General features: G+C 42.7%; 1 protein-coding gene across 1 annotated transcript in view; it reads right to left on the bottom strand.

Moving 5' to 3' along the window:
- Positions 1 to 1,166: 1,166 nt before the first annotated feature.
- The window catches only part of LCP2 (lymphocyte cytosolic protein 2), a 44,734-nt gene continuing 24,278 nt past the window's right edge, over positions 1,167 to 21,622 (bottom strand). The window contains exons 8-21 of the mRNA XM_025434285.3: positions 20,333 to 20,430; positions 18,534 to 18,600; positions 18,346 to 18,429; positions 15,672 to 15,697; positions 15,536 to 15,555; positions 15,350 to 15,457; positions 13,740 to 13,770; positions 11,512 to 11,524; positions 10,728 to 10,857; positions 9,283 to 9,332; positions 6,032 to 6,126; positions 5,359 to 5,436; positions 3,426 to 3,581; positions 1,167 to 1,913 (exon numbers count right to left, since the gene is read on the bottom strand). Of these exons, the coding sequence (XP_025290070.1) occupies positions 1,791 to 1,913; positions 3,426 to 3,581; positions 5,359 to 5,436; positions 6,032 to 6,126; positions 9,283 to 9,332; positions 10,728 to 10,857; positions 11,512 to 11,524; positions 13,740 to 13,770; positions 15,350 to 15,457; positions 15,536 to 15,555; positions 15,672 to 15,697; positions 18,346 to 18,429; positions 18,534 to 18,600; positions 20,333 to 20,430 (1,079 nt within the window). The 3' untranslated portion in view covers positions 1,167 to 1,790. The remainder of the gene's footprint in view (positions 1,914 to 3,425; positions 3,582 to 5,358; positions 5,437 to 6,031; positions 6,127 to 9,282; positions 9,333 to 10,727; positions 10,858 to 11,511; positions 11,525 to 13,739; positions 13,771 to 15,349; positions 15,458 to 15,535; positions 15,556 to 15,671; positions 15,698 to 18,345; positions 18,430 to 18,533; positions 18,601 to 20,332; positions 20,431 to 21,622) is intronic.

Here is a 21,622-nt window from a genome sequence, read left to right as displayed (position 1 = left end):
GTGACTTGGAAGTCCATGGTTGAAAGAGATGTCAGGGACTCTACTAATTTATCCTATGTCTCTAACCTGGTTCTATTTCTGTGCATTGATTTTATCTTCTTCTGTTATAGACTGGTTTCCTGCCTATGGCAAGTTGAGGAGGGTAGAGACATGGTATCTGACATGATTCACTACCAAATAGCTGCTTTGAAATCTGTTACCTCCTTCATTTTAGAAATTTTAAAATTTTAAATTAAGATAATGTAACCTAAACCAAGACACAAGGTCAGCTCAGTGTCTGCTGTCCTCACCACTCAAGTCAGTGTTTAACACAGATTAGGCACTAAATAAATGGTTGTTGACATCCTGTTGCATAAGCATGTAAATGAATGCAGATTTTTCAACTTTAGAACTCTCTAGCTCTGGACCCTAGAGACCTACCAGTTTGTAAAGATGAAGCTTGATGAAACATTATTATCATCATTGGTTAAAAGTCTCCACATACCTGTTATCTTAGCAAGTTATCAGTTTTAACCAGGTAACTTCTAAGCTCCCTTCTGATGTTCTATTAATAAACTTATGAAAATGAAGGTGCAAGATATTTTTGGCCACTCAGAAAACTTGCAGATTAACTAGAGAAGCCAAAAATTTTTGTGGTTAATAAAATTTGTGGAATAATAACAGAGCCCCAAAGGGGAAAACTTGAAGAACAACAACCAAATGCCTGGTTTTGTTGTGCTGAACACCTACTACTGTCTGCTAAGTAGGATGAGTAAGCTGAAGGAAAGAGCTGTATTGCTTCAAAGGATTTATAAAGCCTTTTTAGGAATGACAATGAGAAGGGCTTTATGGTAGAGTTGTCAGGGGATAAAAGAGATAGAAGAAAGGCATCTAATAGGAAAGTCTGGTCACATTTTTCTATGTATATGCATTGCTCTTTCATCTTTGCTGGAAGACTTGGATAAAATCGACATCACTTGGAAATGCTTTTGGAGTTGTGGGAGTTGCAGGGGAGGTGGAATGTGGGTGTTGGGATGTGATGAACTTACATCCAGCTATATTTGACACCAAAGCCTTATCTCTAAATTTAAAATGATTACTTGTGGTATTAACAGCTTAAATTTGCTTTAAAACAAAAATATAATAGGATGGACTAAACAAAGTCAATAGTTTTAAGAACACAAAAGTAAAGCAAAAGGTAAATTAATTTTAATCCTAGGAAGTTATCGCATCATGCATTTATCTTTTCATAAAAAAGTACACAAATATGCCCCCAGCAAAAAAAAAGAAACAAATAAGAAAGGATGAACTAGTTTTAAGCCTCTTAAATTATTGCTGCCAAGAAAGTGAAATTTGGAAATTTTCAAATCATATATATAAAACTGATGATTGCCTCTGACTAACAACAAAGGTTTAGCTATTAAAAAATCAGTTTTATGTGATATCAAAAACTATTACTGTTTCAGTGTTTTTAATCTTGCCTCAAATTATTTCTGTAGCTATGCAAACTACTGTACTTTGAAATGAATATTTCAAAATACACATTTTTTAAATGAATCATTACAGTGCACTACTAGACTTCAAGTGTGAACAGTATTACTCATGCTTACAAACATTGAAGAAGAATAAATAAATTATGATATATTTGACAGTCTTCATTTCAAACACTTTTTTATATGAAAGGTCAAAACCTTGTGTTCATGTTGAGGGGTTTGATTCAGTCCTAAGTGTTTGTCCGTTCACCAAGGTTGATTGATCTTCCCATGCTGGCAACAGAGGCAGGAGCAAGGTTCATTTGCTTGCCTAACTCGCTAGGGATAACCTGCAGAATGTGTTAATGTGCACTGGTATCTGGAGCCTCGGTTTTTCCCATCAATGAGCAGAAGTGGCATTTTCCTGAAGTAGTCTATAATATCTGACACAGACAAAAAGTCCTGAAAAATTCAAAATAAGGAGATAAATCAACATTGGGATGAGTAGCATGAATTTAACCCTCAGGTTTTTTTCGTTTTTTTGTTTTGTTTTGTTTTGTTTTTTTACCTGCATTATATCCTACCTCTACAAGTTATGAGGATGGTAAGAAAAAATATTTAATACTTCGCAAATATTTTAATGATTTCTGCTGTAGAATTTTGAAAAAATAATTCATCAACAGCAACAAATTATGGATAAAGACTATATATATGTGTGTGTATTTGCCTTAGGATTACTCTGTGTTTTTTATTTTGGTTTCTGTATCCCTACTTCACTCTTAGTCACAAATAGTGTGATGAGGTATAAGAAATCAGGAAGTCAGTGTCCCAGTGTCTAGAGCTGATATCCATAGCATTGCACAATGGTTCCCTCATGATCCCTCTGCTGTGTCTTCAGTGCCACCTGACATTCACAAAGTCTCTGCAGCCAAGTCTTTGCAACCATTGCCTTCATCATCTTATCCCTAATGGCCAGACTGGAAAAAAAAAAATGCATCCCTCTAGACATAGATCAAAATCACATAGGTACCCCAGGAAGGATATGCACTTCCTCCAAAACTACTCTGCTGGCGCCTCTTTCAAGGGCAGCTGCAATGTATGGTTTCTACTTATGTTTCTCACACCAGACCAACAGAAGTTCTAGAGGGCAGACATCTCTGTCTCTATAGCAGCTTTGCAGCTCTATCCACACTGAACCAGCGATTGAAACATCTGATCAGAATCATGTGGGGTTTTTTTTCCTGTTCATTTACATAATCATAACTTAAAAATATTTGGAGTGAAGTAGAAATTAAGAGTTATCTGGTTTTCATTCTGGAAATGTTTGATTCAGCTGATCTTCCTCCTGGAACTTTGAACTTAAAAAATATGTTTGGAGCCTAAGTTTAGCTGTTAGTTTCCTTTGCAAAAGCAGCTTTTTTGATTGCCATCCAAAAAGTAATTAGCATAAACATTGGCTAAACAGAGGAAAAATTCCCTGGCAGATTGGCCACCTTCATTGGCCAAACCTCTTTTTTAAGTGAAAAAGGACTCAAGTATTTAAATAATCACCACAACAAGAATTCTGGGTTTGCTTTTGTTTCTTTACCCTTTTCTAAATGTCAATACAGCCTTATAAGTACACTTCAATCTTACATTAAAATTATGTTACAGAGGTGAATGATAGAAATGACTTACCTTTGACACTATCAGTTTTTAAATTCAAATATTATTTTTTTTAATTTATAAGTTATACGTGTGATTTTAGACTACTTGGAATAAAAGACATAAGAAAGACTCCATGGCACAGGTAGCTACTGTCATTTTGTTTTATTTCCTTCCAGTAAAGGAAGGACTTCACCAATGAAATTTAACTCTAACAGTGCCATACAGTATGGATCCCCAAAGAATATTACAGTAAGGTTCCATATTGACAGGTATGTGAAATGGCATAAACAGAGGATTTGAGGAAATTTTGCAACTGAAATTTCTTACCTCTTTCCCCCGGAGTCCAGTTCCCAACAAGTAAACTTGGCTTTCCTCTTGATAACGGATCTGGATGTTATAAACTTTATCCTTGTACAACACCATGAGGACATACGGATTAGTTATTGTTTTTTTAGAGCTGTCTCTAACCAGAAAAGTGCCATCCTAAAAGAATAAATTCATGTTATTATGTGAGCAGCAAATGTCAATACTTCCTTTTTAATTGTTTTTTAAACCTATTTATTTTAGAGAGAGAAAGCACATGAGTGTGCATGCATGAGTAAGAGGAGGAGCAGAGGGAGAAGCAGAGAGAATCCTCAAGCAGACTCCCTGCTGATCACAGAGCCCAACACAGGGCTCATCCCAGGACCCTGAGATCATGACCAGAGCTGAAATCAAGAGTGGGCATAACTGACTGAGCCACCCAGGTGCCTCAGTAAATATCACCGTCTGTGTTGCCTGTAAGAGCAGTAGACAAGCCTCTAAAGATCTAGAAACGTAACCAGTTGACAAGTCAGTGAACATTTAGTTCCCTGAACAGTTACAGTCCCATGTGCCATGGATTTGGTTGTCAAGAGGCAGCAAAGATTGTATTAGAGAAATTTCCAAATTTCAGAGACCTCTTTGAAGTCCCTTGATGAAAGATACATCGTTTTTTCAGTAGTAATAAGACAAATAATAAGTGGTTGAGTGGATAAAGGGCCAGACAAAATAAGGACTTTATTGGTTAACTAAGTATCTGTTTTCCTACTCCTGGGAGCTAATTCCCTAATCCTTTCTTTCATAGCCAAAGTCAGAAAACACACAAATGCCTATGAAATTCATCCATTTAAAAACCTCGTGATCTCCATGTAAAACATTCATCATTAAACACCTGACCAAAAAAAGAAAACAAAACAAAACAAAACAAAAACAAAAAAACACCTGACCATAAATAAATGTGGACCATCTTGCATTCTTAACCATTTTTTTCTGTTTACTAAAATAGTGTTGTGATTTGTCCTGTACTTTAAAATGTTATTCCATAAATTATTGCTATATAACATTAATATTACAAAGATCTAATATTAAAATAGGATTAATTAGTAAGGCAGCTTTAAACTACTCCCTCGTTTGTGTATTAAATCATGATGGTTTTAAATAGCCATCAATCTGCAATAATGGCTTTCCTTTGTTCTTTTTATTTCAATTGAGTAAATTCCATTCAGAACATCTTCTATTCAACAAATATAACTGTGGACCCATTCGCAGTCAGAATTTAGAATTTAGAGTTTTGAAGACTCCCAGAACCCACACAAAACACCTAACTAACTAAATCAGAATCCCTCCAGGTGAAACCCAGGAATCAGAATTTTTAAGATCCCCAGGTGATTTAAATGTGCATCTAAGATTGAGAACTATTCTTGTAGACTCAAGACTTGAGAGATGAAGGATCTTTGTTTTTCTTTCTCTGATATATAGATTTAAGGTTATGGTTCTTACCAGACCACAGGAGATCTGGTTAAACTAGAAATTTCTAGGGGAAAGGGCATGAAGTTTCTGCTGTCTCTCTCCATATGGACCCCTTCACATCAGTGTAGATGACAATTGTGTATTAAAAATGAAGATAGAATCAGTAAGATGTTCAAAGTTTGGGGGAAAGAGTCTCCTTTTGATAAGGCTATGCTTCCTATGACAAGACAGACCTTTCTAGTTAATATAGTCTTCTCAGATTCTGCCAACTGAATGACTGCCTTAACTTAGATTTTTCCCAGATCCTAGGAATCATTGCTATGGATGCTGGTAGGTATAAAGCTGTCACTAATGGGTCCCCCTAGTATAACAGCATGAATATCACCTAGCAGAATTCCTAGCCCATAAGTGGTCCTCAATAAAAGCCAGTTCCCTTTTTCTCCTTCCATCAATATTTATAACTACTTAAAAATAAACTTTAGCACAGTACCTGGTTTATCTTTCTAAGAGCAGCTTCTGCCTCTGGTCGGGTAATATAAGAAACGTACCACTCTTCATTTAATGAATTCTGAAAATGTAAATTTTTAAAAACTGAATAAATTTTGCAGTTACATATGTAAGTGAAAAGAAAAGTCTCCAAGTAATCATTTTCATAAATCACCACCTCAATTCCATGAGCTCTGAAATGTTTGTTTTCTTAATTTGAATATAGAATCACTTAGGTGGGGTTAAATAGAGGATATTTTGCATGAAATACTTTTTATCATGACACTGGTTGCAAAGGTAGTTGTGAATAAGCATTCCATATATAATAGAAGTTTTAATCAGGGAAGATACGGGTATAATAATTTCTTCAGTTTAGTATGATATACTTAATGAAAAATCTGGGCTAGTGAGCAGTTAAGTGGCTTATTCAAGGTCATGAGCTAGAAAACAAATGAAAAATAGGATTATTTTTCTCATTGTCAAAAACAAAACACATATTTCCTACTGGAAAAACATTAAGGAAAAAGAACATATTTTTCATCTGGATCCTCCCCTTTAATTTTTTTTACTAAAAAAAATTAAAAGTAATTTAAAATGATAAGAATACAAAAGAGTATCAAATGGGAGATTGTTATTTTCTGGGAAAAAAAAGAAAATAAAAACATATGCTTTATTACCTCTTCTTCCCCTGGAGACAGTGATCGAGGTTTGTTTGGAACTGGCAAGGAAAAGTTTCTTCCTTCAGCTCTAGGAGGGGGTCTGTTGCCAAGGCCTTCAAAAATATAGTATTTTGAAAGTTAACTTGCTGTAAGCTATTCTTCATTTCTGTCATCACACATTTCTCCCCTAAAATGCCCTTGCAATTGTTCCCAGCAATTAACATTTTAAGAAGCCATAGCTTCAAAAATAATTTTCACCTGTTCAAAACCACAAGGGCTGTTGACTGTTCAGGCATCATTCTATAACCATGTCAGTGAAATTCTGAGAACAGTTCCACGAATTTGAGTGATTTCTTAAATATGCATGGTACATAATATAAAATAATTAGTCCATTAATGAAAAAGTCACAGTAGTTTTAATGTGACCACCAAAAAGAAAATTCAGGGGACTGATTTTTCACAGACTCCAGCACACCCAGAATGGATTCCCAACCACTGATATTGTGACAGTGTAGTAAATAAAGACAATTATATCCTCATTTGTTGACACAATAAGAAATGTAAGTCACCCAAGACAAGATGAAATTACCTGGAAAATATTGTTAGCTTCAGGAATCAGAGTTTGCTACCCACTCTTCCTAACTGAATGTTCTAAAGAGGTAGAAATCTTCAACCCTCACAGAAGACGCTGCCAACTACCTAATCAATCAGGAAGTCTGTGAGGTATCTGTAAATTACCCAGCATTTGTGTCTCAGCTTCCCTAACACCTTATTGTCTTTATAGTTCCCTGAAACTTTCTGAGGATGTGTTTCCCGATCTCAGCAAAGGTTTGATTGTGTGGAATTGTAATCGCCAAGGCTGTTTTCTATATGCCAGAACAGCTATTAAGAACTGAAAAATTCTGTGAGCCGCATGTTCTTTGAATTATTCATGTGTCATCCGTTCATTTATTCAACAAATATTTATTCAGCACTACTCTGCCCAGGTCTTGAGTGAAAAGGCACCCCTGTATCCTACCTTTAATCCTCACAGCAACACCACAAGATGTTTATTCTCTTCTTTTGAGTATGAGGAAGCAGTGGCTCAGAGAGCCTGAACAAATCACACCAATCATGGGATCTTAGTGGCAGGGTCAGGACTTGAACCAGTGATTCCCAAACAATATTCTACATAAACAAGAACCCTGGGGGCAGAGGGTGGGGGGGAGTAAGGGGGAGGATGAAATTCAAATCACCCAATCTGCATTTAGCAAGTATTGCAGGTGGTTCTGCAGCAGGATTGTTCCTCCATCTACAATATGCTAGAAGTGTCACACTGCCTGCCCAGGCCACTGAGCCAGGAGAATAACCTGGGAAAGGCTGAGGTCTTCTGAGCCATGCTAGCAGGAGTCTTCACCATGGCATTCCCTGCTTCTAAATAAGCAGATCAGACTGCCTGAACTGTTGATCTTCCTTCTTAAGACTCCCAAGGCCTAAGAAGATTTTTCCTATCCCTACCTTTGCAGTCCAACATGCCAGGCAGTTTTATACTGTTTCTTCAATGAAAGAAACCTAACCCTACAGTTAACTGAAGTAGAAACAAGGCCTATATTGCATGGCTACTTTGGAGTTGGATTATTCTCTTTCTGCTTCTGCACCTGCAGGCCAGCACCATGAAGTCACATTTGCAACAGGCAATAGACTACTTTTTACTGCAGTCACACACCACCCTTATTATTGAGATCCTCAGGGTAGCTGGGGTGGACTTTTTGGATAACCTACAGAGCAGCTTTTATCTTCCTAATATGGGAGCAGCCAAAGGAGAAGACTGAGGACCAGGTGTCCTGCCTATCTTAGGGGAAAAAAGATCAATTTTGATTAAGGTAAGTATTCCCCACCAAAATTAACCAACTATTTATATCAATAATCTCTGCTACCAACTCATAAAATTGTGGGTCTGTGGAACTTACTTTGGGAGACACTGCTATAAGTGAAGTATTGGAAGCCTAGATGCCTGTAGAAGCCAGGCAAATAACACAATGTGAATTCACAAAACACAGTGAGTTGTGGACACTGTGGAAAATTGAGGGGTGTAGGGGCAACTGTGGAAAGCACTATACCCTCAAATGCTTAGGAAACATTGAAGACATAATGGATTTTATTGGTATCAGCAATAGGGTCTTGCACATCTATGGGACAATATATTCAACTAAATGTAATGGATGTGCTCAAAAAAAAAATCTTGACTCTTGAGTCATAATTGAAGTCCTAACATACTTTTCTATTTATAATACACACTGGTATTCTTGCATGTGTACTATGACCAAAATAGTTGTTTTGTTCCTTATAGCATTTTAAAAAACTTTAAGTAAACATTTAAAAATCAGGTACTTTATATTAAAAGCCATATTTCCATTTTTTTCCTGAAAAAAAAACAAAAAACAAAAACCAAAAAATCTGGCATCACTAAGACCAGTTTCCTGGCATGAGAAAAATCTATTTACTAGAGTTGGGTAACTTTCCACAGTCATTCAACACTCAGTCATTCAATAAACATTAAAAAAAGTGCCTACCATGTGCCAATCACTGGCAAGTCTCTAAGGCTAAAAGATAAACACAGTCTAGTCTTACCTTGTAGGCCTTTGCTGCTACTCAAAGTGGTCCGTGGACCAGCAGGATCAGCATCACATGAGAACTTGCCAGAAATGCAGACTCTCACATCCTACCCCAGACCCACTGAATTAGAATTTGCATTTTAACACAATTTCCAGGTGATCTGTATTCATATTAAAGTTTGAGAGCACTCTCAGCAATATTTATCATGCATGCCCAGAGAAGGTATTATTAAAAATGCAGGTCCTCATCCAGACTTACTGAATCAGAATCTTGGAGGGTTGGGTTCTCTTAATCTGTATTTTAAACATGTTCCTCAACCTGCAACTCAAGGATGGATTCATCATAGAAACCTAAAACTACAGAGAAAGTCAAGCACTTTCCTGAGCACCATATAAAAATAGCAGGGAGGAAAAGCTCTATATGGGATAATTAATGCCAAAGCCACCTTTCTGAGGTCAGAGGGGTGTGTGTGTGTGTGTGTGTCTTATGTAGCATCCCAGCATTCCATCAGTCCTTGGCACATGGCAGAAACTGAATTAAGTATTGAATAAGAAAACATATTTTCTGGCTTTTAGGAAATAACCAAACCTTTGCCAAAAGGCTTTGTGACAATTGGGAATCCGGTCATTGAAGCATGTTACCTGGAGAAAGTCACTAGAGCCCAGAGTACAAACCTTGAGAGAAGTATGGCGGCAGGGAGGCACTCTGTGGGAAACCACTGTTACTGCAGAGACACAGAAAGAACAGATGTAAGTTGGGTTGAGCTGAAGAGGCTGATGGGGAAGCTGGGTCAGGGAAACCCACTGGAATGCCACTTCATTTGTGTCTACTAACACCCCTCCCTGAAGCCATGGCTGCTGAGCAAAGAGGAGGGCTGATGGGGCACGCCTCACCACTGCCCCAAGGTGGCCTACCCCAAATGCTAATAGACTTTGCAAGCCAAAACCGTGAAAACCTGAGAAGGGTATTTGAAGGTTATTTTTAAGAATAAGGCCTTTAAGGCCTTTGAATTTGGAGAATGGCAGATGTCTCTGAGGAGAGGACTTCACTTTTGGTTAGGAACACATATAAATGGGCATGTCGTTTGGGAATAGTGAATCCTGGGGTCCGATGGTCCACAAGGGTAGGTGGCTGGGTGAAAAAACCAGAGAGGGTCAGGTGGAACTGCAGCAGACAGAAACAGCATCTTCAGGGACAGGTGTGGGAGGAGGCAGCTGTGGGGGCCCTGAAATGCTTCCTGCTCCATGCTGAGCAGCCATTCCTCTGCCCCCTACACCAAACCTGTCAGTCTGCTCTGTTCAGCAGTGGTGCTTGCTGGGTGGTATTCAGCAAGAAGAAGGACAGAGCTGGGCCCAGTGAGGGTTGGAGCAGGATGAGAGAATGGGAGAAGAGAAACAGAGAAGAGTGAGAACAAAGAGCAGAGAATCAGAGCAAGAGGCACCCAGGGGCAATGAAAACAGTTAGAGAGTCCTTCTAGATATCTAGCAGGGGTAGTGAGGTGGTGCTGGTGGTTTTCTTCCATACTGAAGGTGGGTCTGAGCCTCTCCTTTTGCACAGAAGAGAATGAGCTGGGGGCCTTGAGGACATCAGGTAGTAGCTCCTGGGCTTGTGGAGGGAGAAATGGCCTGTGTCTTTCTCCTGTTCCTGCCTCTGCCTCCAGACAGCCTCATCACGGGCCCTGAGAAACACCGTTGCTGTTGCAAAAGCAGGCCTACTAGGGACAGAGCCTGTGCAGTGACCTCATAGCATCTGCTAGGTCCTCCCATCCAAGATCTGGATGAGCTCCAAGTACTTAAATTAACTGGGTTTCTTGAGAGTTTGTTTCAATTCACAAAGTGAAAACATTCCCCATTACTGCCCAAGGGTCCATTCTGCCTGGGTGACCATGGAACAGTCAGTTCTGTACCCCTCCAACTCCAAGCACAGAGACTTCAAGAATAGCAGTGGATGAACATGTGTAGTTCTTTATGCTCAGCTTGATTTTGTTTCTGAAGACCCAAAATGTTCTGACCCGACTACCACTGGCTCATTCCTCTCTTCCCCAAACCACTCAACATTAGGTCTTACCAATGGACCTGGGTGTGATGTTAAGTTAGCACTGAATGATGTTACCACATACCTTTCAGAGAATGCTCCAGGCATGTGAGGTGATGGGAGGGTGTGCTTGGGTGATGGCTTGGTGGATCTGGAAGGGAAAGTGTTGGAGCTCATGGAGGGCATTGTGGGCTGAGGCAATGGTCTTTGATGCACTGTGGGCAAAAAGGAAAAATAAAACAGATTGTTAGTATCCAAGTGTCACAGGAACATTCCAGAACTGTTTCCCAGTAAGTTAGAAGCAGCTAGTCAAAAGATCAAACGTAATTACAAAGTGGTAGGATAGAACTCCACCTCAAAGGTATTTCTAGATGCTTTGCCACCTTAGAATGCATTACAATGCTGCCATTCTGTATCATTCTCTATGATATACATTCATTTTATTTTTTCATTTTCGAAATGCTATCTTGGCAGAAAATTATCAGTTGGAAACCATATGAATTTCAGAAATGATTCACAAGTTTTGTTTTATGTGAGCCAAATTTTATGCTGCCTCATTTATCTACAGTTAGTGATCCTTTCCTGTATTAGAAGGCATAAATATCACATTTTTTTCTATCAAACTACATATGCAATTTTTAATTTGTTGTACTATTAAGTTACTTGCACTATTATTTATGAACATAACAGTTCTCTTTGGTAACCCAGATAACTAATGCAATATACCAACTGATATATGTCTACTTAATACTAATTTAACAATTATAGTTGATTCTATGGAGCTTCTGTACTAAATAATTCCATGTGATGTCTGAGCAGAAAAATGAAGGAATGGGCTATAAGTTGTAAGAAAGCTTTTCCAAACATACCATCATCTTCATCCTGGTAAGGGTAAGAAAAAAAAAAGCTATTAGCCTATCATCAAAACACAATTCCTAAAAGAAGAACTGCATTTTTCAATCATATAAATGTCTGTTTCTTTCTTTAGCGGTTGTGTGTCTCCATTATAAATATATTGTGGAGAAGAGTAGAGCTTGCTAAGTAGTTCATCATTTCTTAATACAAACAATCATCTAAGGACACTCCGATCTGAGACTTTCCTTGTATACATTACATAAAATAGGTTCTGAGGTGCCCAAAAGGGCCTAAAGACACAATAATAATGGCAGTATCTACTATGTGCCCTAAAGATTTATACACAATGTCTCATCCAATTCTCCTAACAACCCTTTAAAAATTTAACATCCTCATTTTACAAATGGAAACATGGTGCTCAGGAAGGAGTCCTAACTTGCCAAGGGTTATAGAAATGGATTCGATCCCTAATTTGTCTCAGCCTTCTTTTGGCCACGCCCCGTAAAAGCAACTCCATCTTACTTATGTATAACGTGGTTTACAAGGTGTCTACATTGCTCAGCATTTATCTTCAGGCAATCCATGAAACAGGCAAAGGAGGAGCTAGCTATTTGCTGTACTCCTCAGATGAGAAACGACATTTCAAGAGGCGAAACAATTTTGCCATTGACAAGCAGGCCAAAATAGACCACTTGGACTTGTTTTGTTAGGCCAGCACACTGGTGAAGAAAGACCACCTTATTCAAAGTGTTGCTGCAAGGAGTAAGTTGGTTATCACATGTGTCTGCTGTATGTGGAGTGCTCAGGAAAAGTTAGCTGTCATTAGTCCTACCATTGAGATAAGATAAGAAGAATCATAGCCAGAATCATTCATCCCAGTTGGCCAACTGGGAGTCCCAGCAGAGGGCTCCATGAATAAGTACACATGAGCTCAGTAAATGGCCACAATGAAATACCTCTTCAGCACCAGTTACAACCATGTCATGTTTCTTTCTACAACTCTCAGATTCTCACGACATGACCGTCAACCCTTCCAGAGACTGAGAACCTCAAGAATATAATGTTACCCTCACTTTCAACCTTGTCTCCTCTTTGTCCCTACGGCTTTACAGCCAAGCTGCTGTCCTTGCTATATCCTTAGGGTCAACGGGCAATGTCACCCACGTGCCTTTGCTCGGGATATTCCTGAGGCTGTAATACATCTGGGCTTTTCCTAGGAAGACTCTATTCTGTGCCCTCCCCATCATTCAATGATATCATAAATCTCAAGTCTAAGAAATCACCCCCTGGGTCCTCAAGCCCCATCAATTACTTTCTTCCCTCCATCGCTAGAGCTTGTTTCATGATCACATGCTGTTGAGCATGTTGGATGTGGGTCTGCTCATCTTTCATATCTTAGCACTTTATCTGAACCATCATAGCATCTAGCACAGAGCTACAAGATAGCAGGCACTTGTGGGCTGAGCCTTTGAATAGTGATAGGGGTGTGATCACCTCCAGAGGGCTTAGAGTCTCCAGGAAATCAGACAGACCTGGATTCCAATCCTGGCTAATTACTAGCTGCACAACTTGTGATAAGTATCTTACCCCTCTGAACTTTGAATTCCTCTTAGTAAAACAAACAATGATTCTTCATAAGGTCATTAAATGCAAAACATGTGTAAAGTTGGGGTGACCAACTATCTCAGTCCAGTTTGCCTGCACCTGATGGGGTTTCTGGAACTTTAAGATTTTCATTGCTAAAACTGGACATAAAACTTCCATTGCTGTTTCCCAGGTAAACAGCTTATCATCCAAACATTCCCTAGCTTGGAACATGCACATAGCAGGCATCCAGTAATTGCTATTCCCTCTGTTATTCAGGTTGTGGACTTATTAAAAGGGAAAACAAAGGCCTCGTAAACTTAGCTGTGAGACCCAGACTCTTGGGTATCCCTCCTTTCATCCTTCCCTCCAACTATGGTTACTTTACATTGTGAATTAGCACCTGGTACATGGGGCTGTGATTAACCCCACCACTCCGGGACTTCTCAGAGGGACCAGAGCTAAGCAATGCAACACCGGGGGCAGGAGAAAATAATAGAGGCCCCAACAGGCACCAGCTTAAGGGCCTACTGTGTGCAGGCTTTGCTCCCTGTGCCAGGTCTTAGTGAAGTCTGAGAAAGGAGCGACCCCAAGCTCCACAGAGCTTGCGCTGATTTGCCCTGTGCCGGGCATTTACCAAAAGGGTTTTTGTACTTACATTCTCTCTTCTCTCTGGTCCCCATCCATGCCTGAAACGAATTAGGGCAGAGAAAAAGAACTGAGCATGAGGAGTTCCAGCAAGCCAGCCTCAGTGTTCGACTTAATGAGAAATCAAACCCACTGAGCCGTGATAAAATGGGAAGAAACTCCCGCCCCCAGCAGAAAAGCAGGGGAGCAGGAGCGGAGGGAAAGTTTGGGGACTCAAAGTTCTGTCACCACTGTGAGCTGAGCTAGGCAAACCTTTATTCTTTCAGCTACCACAGCAAATAATCACATATATTTAAAAAAAAGGTTTAGTCAGCAAACTAACTCTTTAGTAGCTATTAAATTTCACCGAGTAGATGTTTCTCCAAGCAAATGAAAACATGTTAGGTAATATTCTCCTTTGCTGATGTCTTAAAACAGCCATCTCAGGGCTCACCCTCTGGGTGAAAAGAAGACAGAAAATGCTACTGCTCTGGGACTCTTCCCAGATGCGTGAGCTAGTCACACAGATTTGGTGACAGCTGCCTTTGAGCTGGGGCAGGCAGCCGTGTGTCTGGGCTGACGTCACGCTCTCCCGGGTCGGGGGGATGAGAGAAGGAATATACTGAGCGCCACCGCCTCTGTCAGACGCTTCACGTGTCAGCCTCCCATCAGGTGTTCACTTACACTTTTGGTATTTTGTTCATTATATATTTTTTACATTCATTTTGGTTTTTTAAAAGATTCAAACATCCATTAAAACATCCATTAAAATATTAACTTAATTCCTGAGGTCTTCTCAGTGCCCTCTAGCCATGGCCCTGGTTTAATCCTCACACCAGCCACACGACAGCCAGAGCTAGGAGGCCCCATTGCACGGACTGAGAAAAACAGAAGCCTTGGCTGTGTCCTTAGTATGCAGTAAGGTGGAAACGGACCTCAGATACATTTATGCCATTTGGTGCAATAGGCCCCAAAAGACCTTACAGTAACTTTAGAAATATTGGACTTCAGAACTCTGCATTATAAAATGTGGCTGGACGGTGAGGAAGACACTTACACTGCCCTAAAAACCTCCCCCGATTATTTCCTCTCTGTTACCTGACTTGAAAAATGATGCGGCAGGTACCGTTCCCACGTACTGAGATGAAAGGAAAACACTGGTTGAGGATGCCTTCTCCACAGACGGCAGCCATTCCCATCCTCCCAATGAAGCATCTCCCTACTCCTTTCTTTCTTTTTTTTTTTTTTTAAGATTTTTAAAATTTATTTATTCATGAGCGACACAGGGAGTAAAGAGAGAGAGAGACAGGCTCCACGCAGGGAGCCCAACGTGGGACTCTGGGACTCGATCCCTGGCCTCCAGAATCATGCCCTGGGCCCAAGGTGGTGCTAAACCGCTGAGCACCCCCCGCCCCCGGGCTGCCCTCTCCACTCCTTTCTTTGCTACATCACTATCATCTTCAAAAGGACCCGGGATTTGGCATCCAACTTGAGAAGCCAGAATTCCTCCAGCCACAGCCGCAACACCAACCGCTGCTCCCCCGGAGCAGCCGGGATCTGTAGTTCCTTGTGGGCTACTGCTGGGCAGGTTGTTGCCGTCACTGCTCTGAATGACAAACCCACACAACAGAAGCCAGTTACCTGGGCACAGGTGGCTTCTTCCCTGGCAGGGGGCTACCCCGGTCATGCCTTTCTGTGGCTGGTGGTAAAGGAGGCTTTTGCATCTTGGGTAAATGCTCCCCGAGAGGCCTGCAGGGTTGAGAGAAAGGAGGAGTGAGATACAGCATATACCCTGCACCCTCACACAGATGCAACAGGGCACCTTACCTTCCCGCTGGGGCTGAGGGCTGTAAGACAGGGGAGAAGAGATGTGAGTGTCCTCAGCACTTTTCAAAGAACAAAGAAAAGACACAAAATAAAACAAAAATAACGACAGACATAACAAACCAGGGAAACAGCTTACCTTGTCAGGAAACGGGGGCTTCTTTCCTGTAAAGGACAAACAGCAGGCAGGCCGTGAATACTTTATCAGCTAAGCAGGAGGTATCCATTCATCCCTTAATGAAACCTTGAGCCCGAGCCCTGTGAGGGGGCTGATCTTGTAAGCTCTGGAGAATCACAGACTTCGGATGTGGAAGATGCCCACCTAGAGCACCTAATTTTACAGGCTCCGAGAAACTATGTGACTTGCCCGAGGCCACACAGAGTTGTGTACATACAAACAGTATTCCAGAGTCTATGCTTTTTTTCCACATTTGATTTTATGTAACTGATGATAAGAAGGATTAATGTCTACTTGGGATTTCATGCGTCTTTCACGGACTAAGAAGTTCTGTGGGTAGCCTAAGTTTATTCCTGTATCTGAAATAAACCCATTTGCCCGGAGGGGTTAATTTTCCTTCAGGCTCGTGGTACATTGGACATTACATAAAGTATTACACTTCCTGTCCGGGAAAATGTTCGATGTGGGGGGAGAGCATTTCAGGAGATACTCCTGATGGGGTGCCAGTCATACCGCCTTAACTTTTGTTGGGTTTTATTTCTTTCTTCCTTTTACTTTTTTCTTAGAACAGATGACATGAAGGCTCCCTAAAGAAATGCGAGGTGTACCTGAGAACTCTGCACTGCAAAGTCATTCAAAGCAACTTATTTTTCACTCTGTCTGGAGTCCCTTTGAGTAGATATGCCCTATGGTTTCAGTGCAGGAAGAAGTACCACTTAACTGTATTCAACTAGGTCTATAAGCAAATCCTGTATGCCTTGAGCAAATTATCTAAGGTCTTTGAGTCTCAATTTCCTCCCCTGTAAAGTGAAGTTTATAGGTTAAAAGTGCATAGGTTTGTTGTAAGGATCAGGTAACAATTTATATGCAGGGTCAAGTACATGATCCATGGGGGCCAGATGTTTCCTCTTCCTTTCCTTCCTTCTCATACCTCTGTGCAGTTAACACCCCAAGGTGAATGATGATATGATTTTCACAACATGATATACACCCAGGCCTGTGACAGGTCCTAAGAATCTGATCCTACCGTGAAAAGCTCACTGCCCAGTGGGAGACATGGTATAAGAAAAGTTTATTACTCATAAAACTTCAGCCTAAGATGGAACCCTACCTTACAGGGTTACTAAGAAAACTTAGATTTATATTCTTAGGCTTATGTAGATTTTCTTTTTTAAAAAATCTTCTGATTTGTGCATAGTCTCTGGGCATGGTCTCTGTTAAGAGTCCGAGCATCATAAGAGGCTAGTACTCTCAAAACATCATGAACAAAGAAGTAATCAAGAGTACGTATTGTCAAGAAAGGCTTTAAAAAGTTTTTTTTATAAAAGAATCTATCAAAAGGAAACTTTTGTGCAGGAGGTGACTCTCAAGGATTTCATACCAGTATTCCACTTTCCTGGACGCTTTGACTTCTGGTAGGAAGCAGACCTGGGGTCTGAACTTAATCTCTCTGGCTTCATTTTGACATAATTTGAACAGCTCTCTGCAGCAGACCAGTCTGAGCTCAAACAGCCAGCCGACAGAGCTTTGCATGAGTCATCAGAGCTGTGGTACAGTAGAAAACAGCCCCAAGCAGCAGCCTTAAGAACTGAAATTCGTTGCACACAGAGAGGAATCTGAGGCCACAAAAGCCTAACTGCCTTGCTCGAAGTGCAGGTCAGGAAGGTTGGGTGTGGCCAGGATTTGAGGCTCCTTAACTTTCAAGGCTCACAGCTCCTTTTCCCAAACTCCCTACCCCATAGCAAGGAAAATCCAAGGTCTCTGATTGTCCCATGATGTAGTGGAAAAGAGCACTGGCTGTGAAGTCAGTCATGGATTCAAATCCTACACCGAGTTATGCAAATATGAGAAAGTTAGCCAACCTCTCTGAACCTCAGTTTCATTATCTGCAAAATGGGGGTAACAATACACCCCTTTCATTGGGTTGGTGTGAGGATAATATGGGTAAGTTATTTTTGGTAGATAAAGTATTTATTTGCCGCATAGTGGGTGCTCAGAAAATTTTAGAATTGAATCAAAAGTAGCTTTACATAGAGGTAGCCATACTCCAACAACACTCTGGGCCAATTTTGGAGGAAAAGGACTGTAGGATACAAACAGTTTGGTCAATAGCACATGTGCAACAATAAAGGACCTTGACATTTTAATAGCACCTTGGAGTTTTATCAAGCATTTTCTTCTTCTAGTCACCTTACAAGTAAGGAGACATCTCTGAACACATATGGTCCCTGTGGTCAGTAAGCTGCTAAGTAGCAGCCAAGGTAGCTGACAACACTCTTCCATGCCTCCTGTCTCTGTCTGCGCGACGCCCCCCCCCCCCCCCCCCGCCACACTGTGATGCCTACTGCACCATCCTTCAGGAGGACAATGAGATACGTGTGCACCTGGAACCCGTGAAGAAGCAGGCCCAGCACAGGGCTAACAGCAGGAGCTCTACCCCCATCACTGGGTTGCTGAGTGATCTGGGAAAGTTATCTCTTTGTGCCTTGGTTGCCTCATCTGTGAAATGAGGGTGATTCTAATAGTCCCACATCACAGTACCATTATGATCGGGGTGGTGCACGTGAAAACCATGCTGTGAGCACCCCATACATATTGGCCATGATTACTTGGCATCAAATAGAGTAATACTAACCTAGTGTGAAGGGCTCTCTGTCAAATGGGGCCAAGGAACGATCGAGGGGAGGTTTCGTGCTTCTGTCTATGGAAGGAGCAGGGACTGGAAGGGGAAAAGACAGAAGTCAATTTTAAGAAGAGAGCAGTTGTTTGGCGCCAAAGGAACAGGTACGCTGGTGGGCGATGGAGGGCAGCCCCTGTACTTACGCTTTGCTGTTTTATGGTTTCTACTTCTGCTAGGCTCTTCGTGGTTTGGCTGGGGCGGGGGGAGTGGCTGTTTAAAAAAGATCCATATGTTAAGTAGCATCTCACTGGAATATAGCCACAAGTCCTAGTGGCCTTATTGCCGCTAATAGCCTGACTGTTCACTTTCCTCATCATTTCTCTCTTGGACAGTAACCTCTTACCTGAGCTCCCCATCCCACACTCTTTCATCCAAGGTATTATCTGCATGGCAGTGGAGTGAGCATGTCACTCCCTTGCCAAGCTTGCCTTGAATGGCCCCTCTCATAGGGAATACAATAAGAACTCGCTGTGTATCCATCTTTCCAAGTCCTTCTTAGATTCCTCTCTCCAGGGTCCACTGGGCGCCCACTCTAAATGTCATCTTACAGTTCCTGCAAAATCTCAAGCTCATGCCATGGCCTCTTTCTCATCTCTGTACTTGTGTTTTTCTCTGCCTAGAATGTCCTTTCCCCACCTCCTGCCACAACTGGCCCATTCTGTCCAGATCAATGTTGCCTTCCCACCCACCATCAAGTTACTGGGTTTTCTGTCTCCCTGATCACACATTACTATTCAAATTGTCTTGTGTATATATTTGTTTACTTGTTCAGTATCTGCCTCTCCCTAACCAAAATTGAAACTTCATAAAAGCAAGGACCTTATTTGTCTTGTTTGTGCTCTATTCCCAGCAGCTAGAACACTGCTTAGCACACAGTAGCAGCTAATAACTGTCTGTTGACTGAATGAGTGAATTCTGCATCCCAGTAGTGGCAGGTGGAAGCCTTCAGATTTCAAAGCAGAATGTTTTTGTACATCAATTCATCTCCATGAGTCTCCCCCCTCTTTGCAAGAAAACTGCACAAGCAGGAGGAAGCCACGCATGCTTAGATGAAAGGTCCCAACTGTGGGGTGGTCTGCATTTTGAGATTTGGGGAAAACACATTCTCTCTCTCCCTCTAGGCCTGGACACTGGCATTTGCCTACCACCCTTAAATCTCTCAGACCCCTCACGAAGAGAACACGTTTCCAGCTATTGGCACATTAGCCTGAACTTCTGGGGGTCTCTCTGAGTACTTAATTGGACCCACAGGGCCTGAGACTGTAAGCTTGAAGAAAGAGGAAAGGGGGTTCTCCGCCTCTCTCTCCTCTAGGTTCACTGCATTGTGAGCCTTGGGGGCTCAAGCCACCTGCCCGCGGCATTTCCGCCTCTGGCCGGCAGGTGGCACACGTCTTGCAGGTGAGAGAAAGTGACCCCGCGCTCCAGGCCATGGCCATAGGGACCATTTACTTACCCGTTTATTTCAAAGCTTTGATTAATTTCAAAGGGGAGGGAGATAATAGCACAACCTCATTATTGAAGCGGCTTAAATTGTTTTGGGTAAGGGATGCCTGGGTGGCTCAGCGGTTTAGCACCTGCTTTTGGCTCAGGGCGTGATCCTGGGGTCCCGGGATCAAGTGCCACACGGGGCTCCTCCCTGTGTGGAGCCTGCTTCTCCCTCTGCCTCTGTCTCTCTCTCTCTCATGAGTAAATAAATACACTCTTTAAAAATTTTTGTTTTGGGTAAAAAGAAAATGCCGATGATGACATGCACTACGATGTGGACAAGAACCAGTAGGGTCTCACCCCCCAGGCCCCACTGCCGGTGCCGGGTTGCATGCTCGCAGCCTGTCTGTAATCTCCGCTCACTGGTCGGCGCCGGGTGAGGTCCCTACCGTCTGGTCTCTGGCAGAGGAGGGATCAGAGCGCACCCAGCCCCGGGGAGGAGGGCGAGGGGGCCTACCGCGTGACTCCGGGCCGCGGGCGGAGGAGGGAGCCCGGGCATCGGCCGCTGCGGGGGCACGGGCGGCTGCTGCGGGACTTTGCTGGTCGGGGGCCGGTCTGCGGAAGGGCAAGGGCAGGAGGGCAGTGAAATGAAAGCAGACATGCCCCACCACGGCCGGGGGCTGCGAGCACCTCTGCGCCGCGGGGAGGTCGGGGGCGCCCCATCCCGCAGCCCCCGCAGCCCCCCGCAGCCCCCCACCAGCCCCCATCAGCCCCCCCAGCCCCCCGCCAGCCCCCTGCCAGCTCCCCCAGCCCCCCGCCACCCCCCGCCAGCCCCCCACCAGCCCCCCCAGCTCCCCGCCAACTCCCCACCAGCCCAAGGCCTGCCCGCCCGGGTCTCAGACACTCTCACACGCACACCCAGGTGACCCCGCAGGGTTAGGTCTGCTCTCGTGCCTTCTGTCCTGGGTCCCCTTCCTTCCCCTCACAAATGCTCTGGGGCTGACCTCCCCTTCCCACTTCCTCCTTTTGCTCCTCTCTTCCCTTAAAGGGAGGGGCTGGTCACCAACTCCCCTTACGGAATCCCAGATTTTTTTTGTTGTTGTTAAGATTTTATTTTTAATCTGTACTCCCAACATGGGGCTCAAATTGACAACCCTGAGATCAGAAGTCGCAGTCTCCATGACAGAGCCAGCCCGGGGCCCTGGAACCACACATTCTTAGCTGGTTACTTGGACTTGCTTTGGAAGAAACTCAGTATTCTGAACCACTGAAGTATCCCAAGGCCAGGTGGATAGGCTAGCGATGTCCCTTCTCTTTGATGGGGTAGAGACCAGGCCAGGATAGTGACTGAGAGCTTCTCACATTCTGTGCCCAGCATGCCTCTGTTGCCTGACCCAATCCCAGCTTTGGAGAGGTACTGCTCTTCCACAGGGAGTGGGGCTCAGAACCTGGGCAAGCCTGGTCTAATCTGATGCCACTCTACCCGCACTGGCCAGCTCTCAGCTCTTCTGACATGCTGTCCTCCTGAGAGCCAGAGCCTTTGCACAACTGTTCCTACCGTTGAAAATACCCACCCTCACTTTCCATATCTACCCCAATTCCACAGCCAACTCCCACTCATCTGTGGAACTGCAACTTGAAGCTCATATCTTAAGTGAAGCAGCCTGGACTAGGCATATGTCCCAGCCTTCTCACCCGCATTTGTCTTCCTAAGTACATATCATGGTTTAATTAAGGCATTTGTGCTGTGTGCATTTGATGTTACCTCACCCACTAGACTATGAAGTCTTGGGGTGAGGACTGTCTT

This window comes from Canis lupus, chromosome 4, assembly GCF_003254725.2.
Source record: "Canis lupus dingo isolate Sandy chromosome 4, ASM325472v2, whole genome shotgun sequence".
NCBI lineage: Eukaryota > Metazoa > Chordata > Mammalia > Carnivora > Canidae > Canis > Canis lupus.
This window is presented reverse-complemented; position numbering and strand designations above follow the sequence as displayed.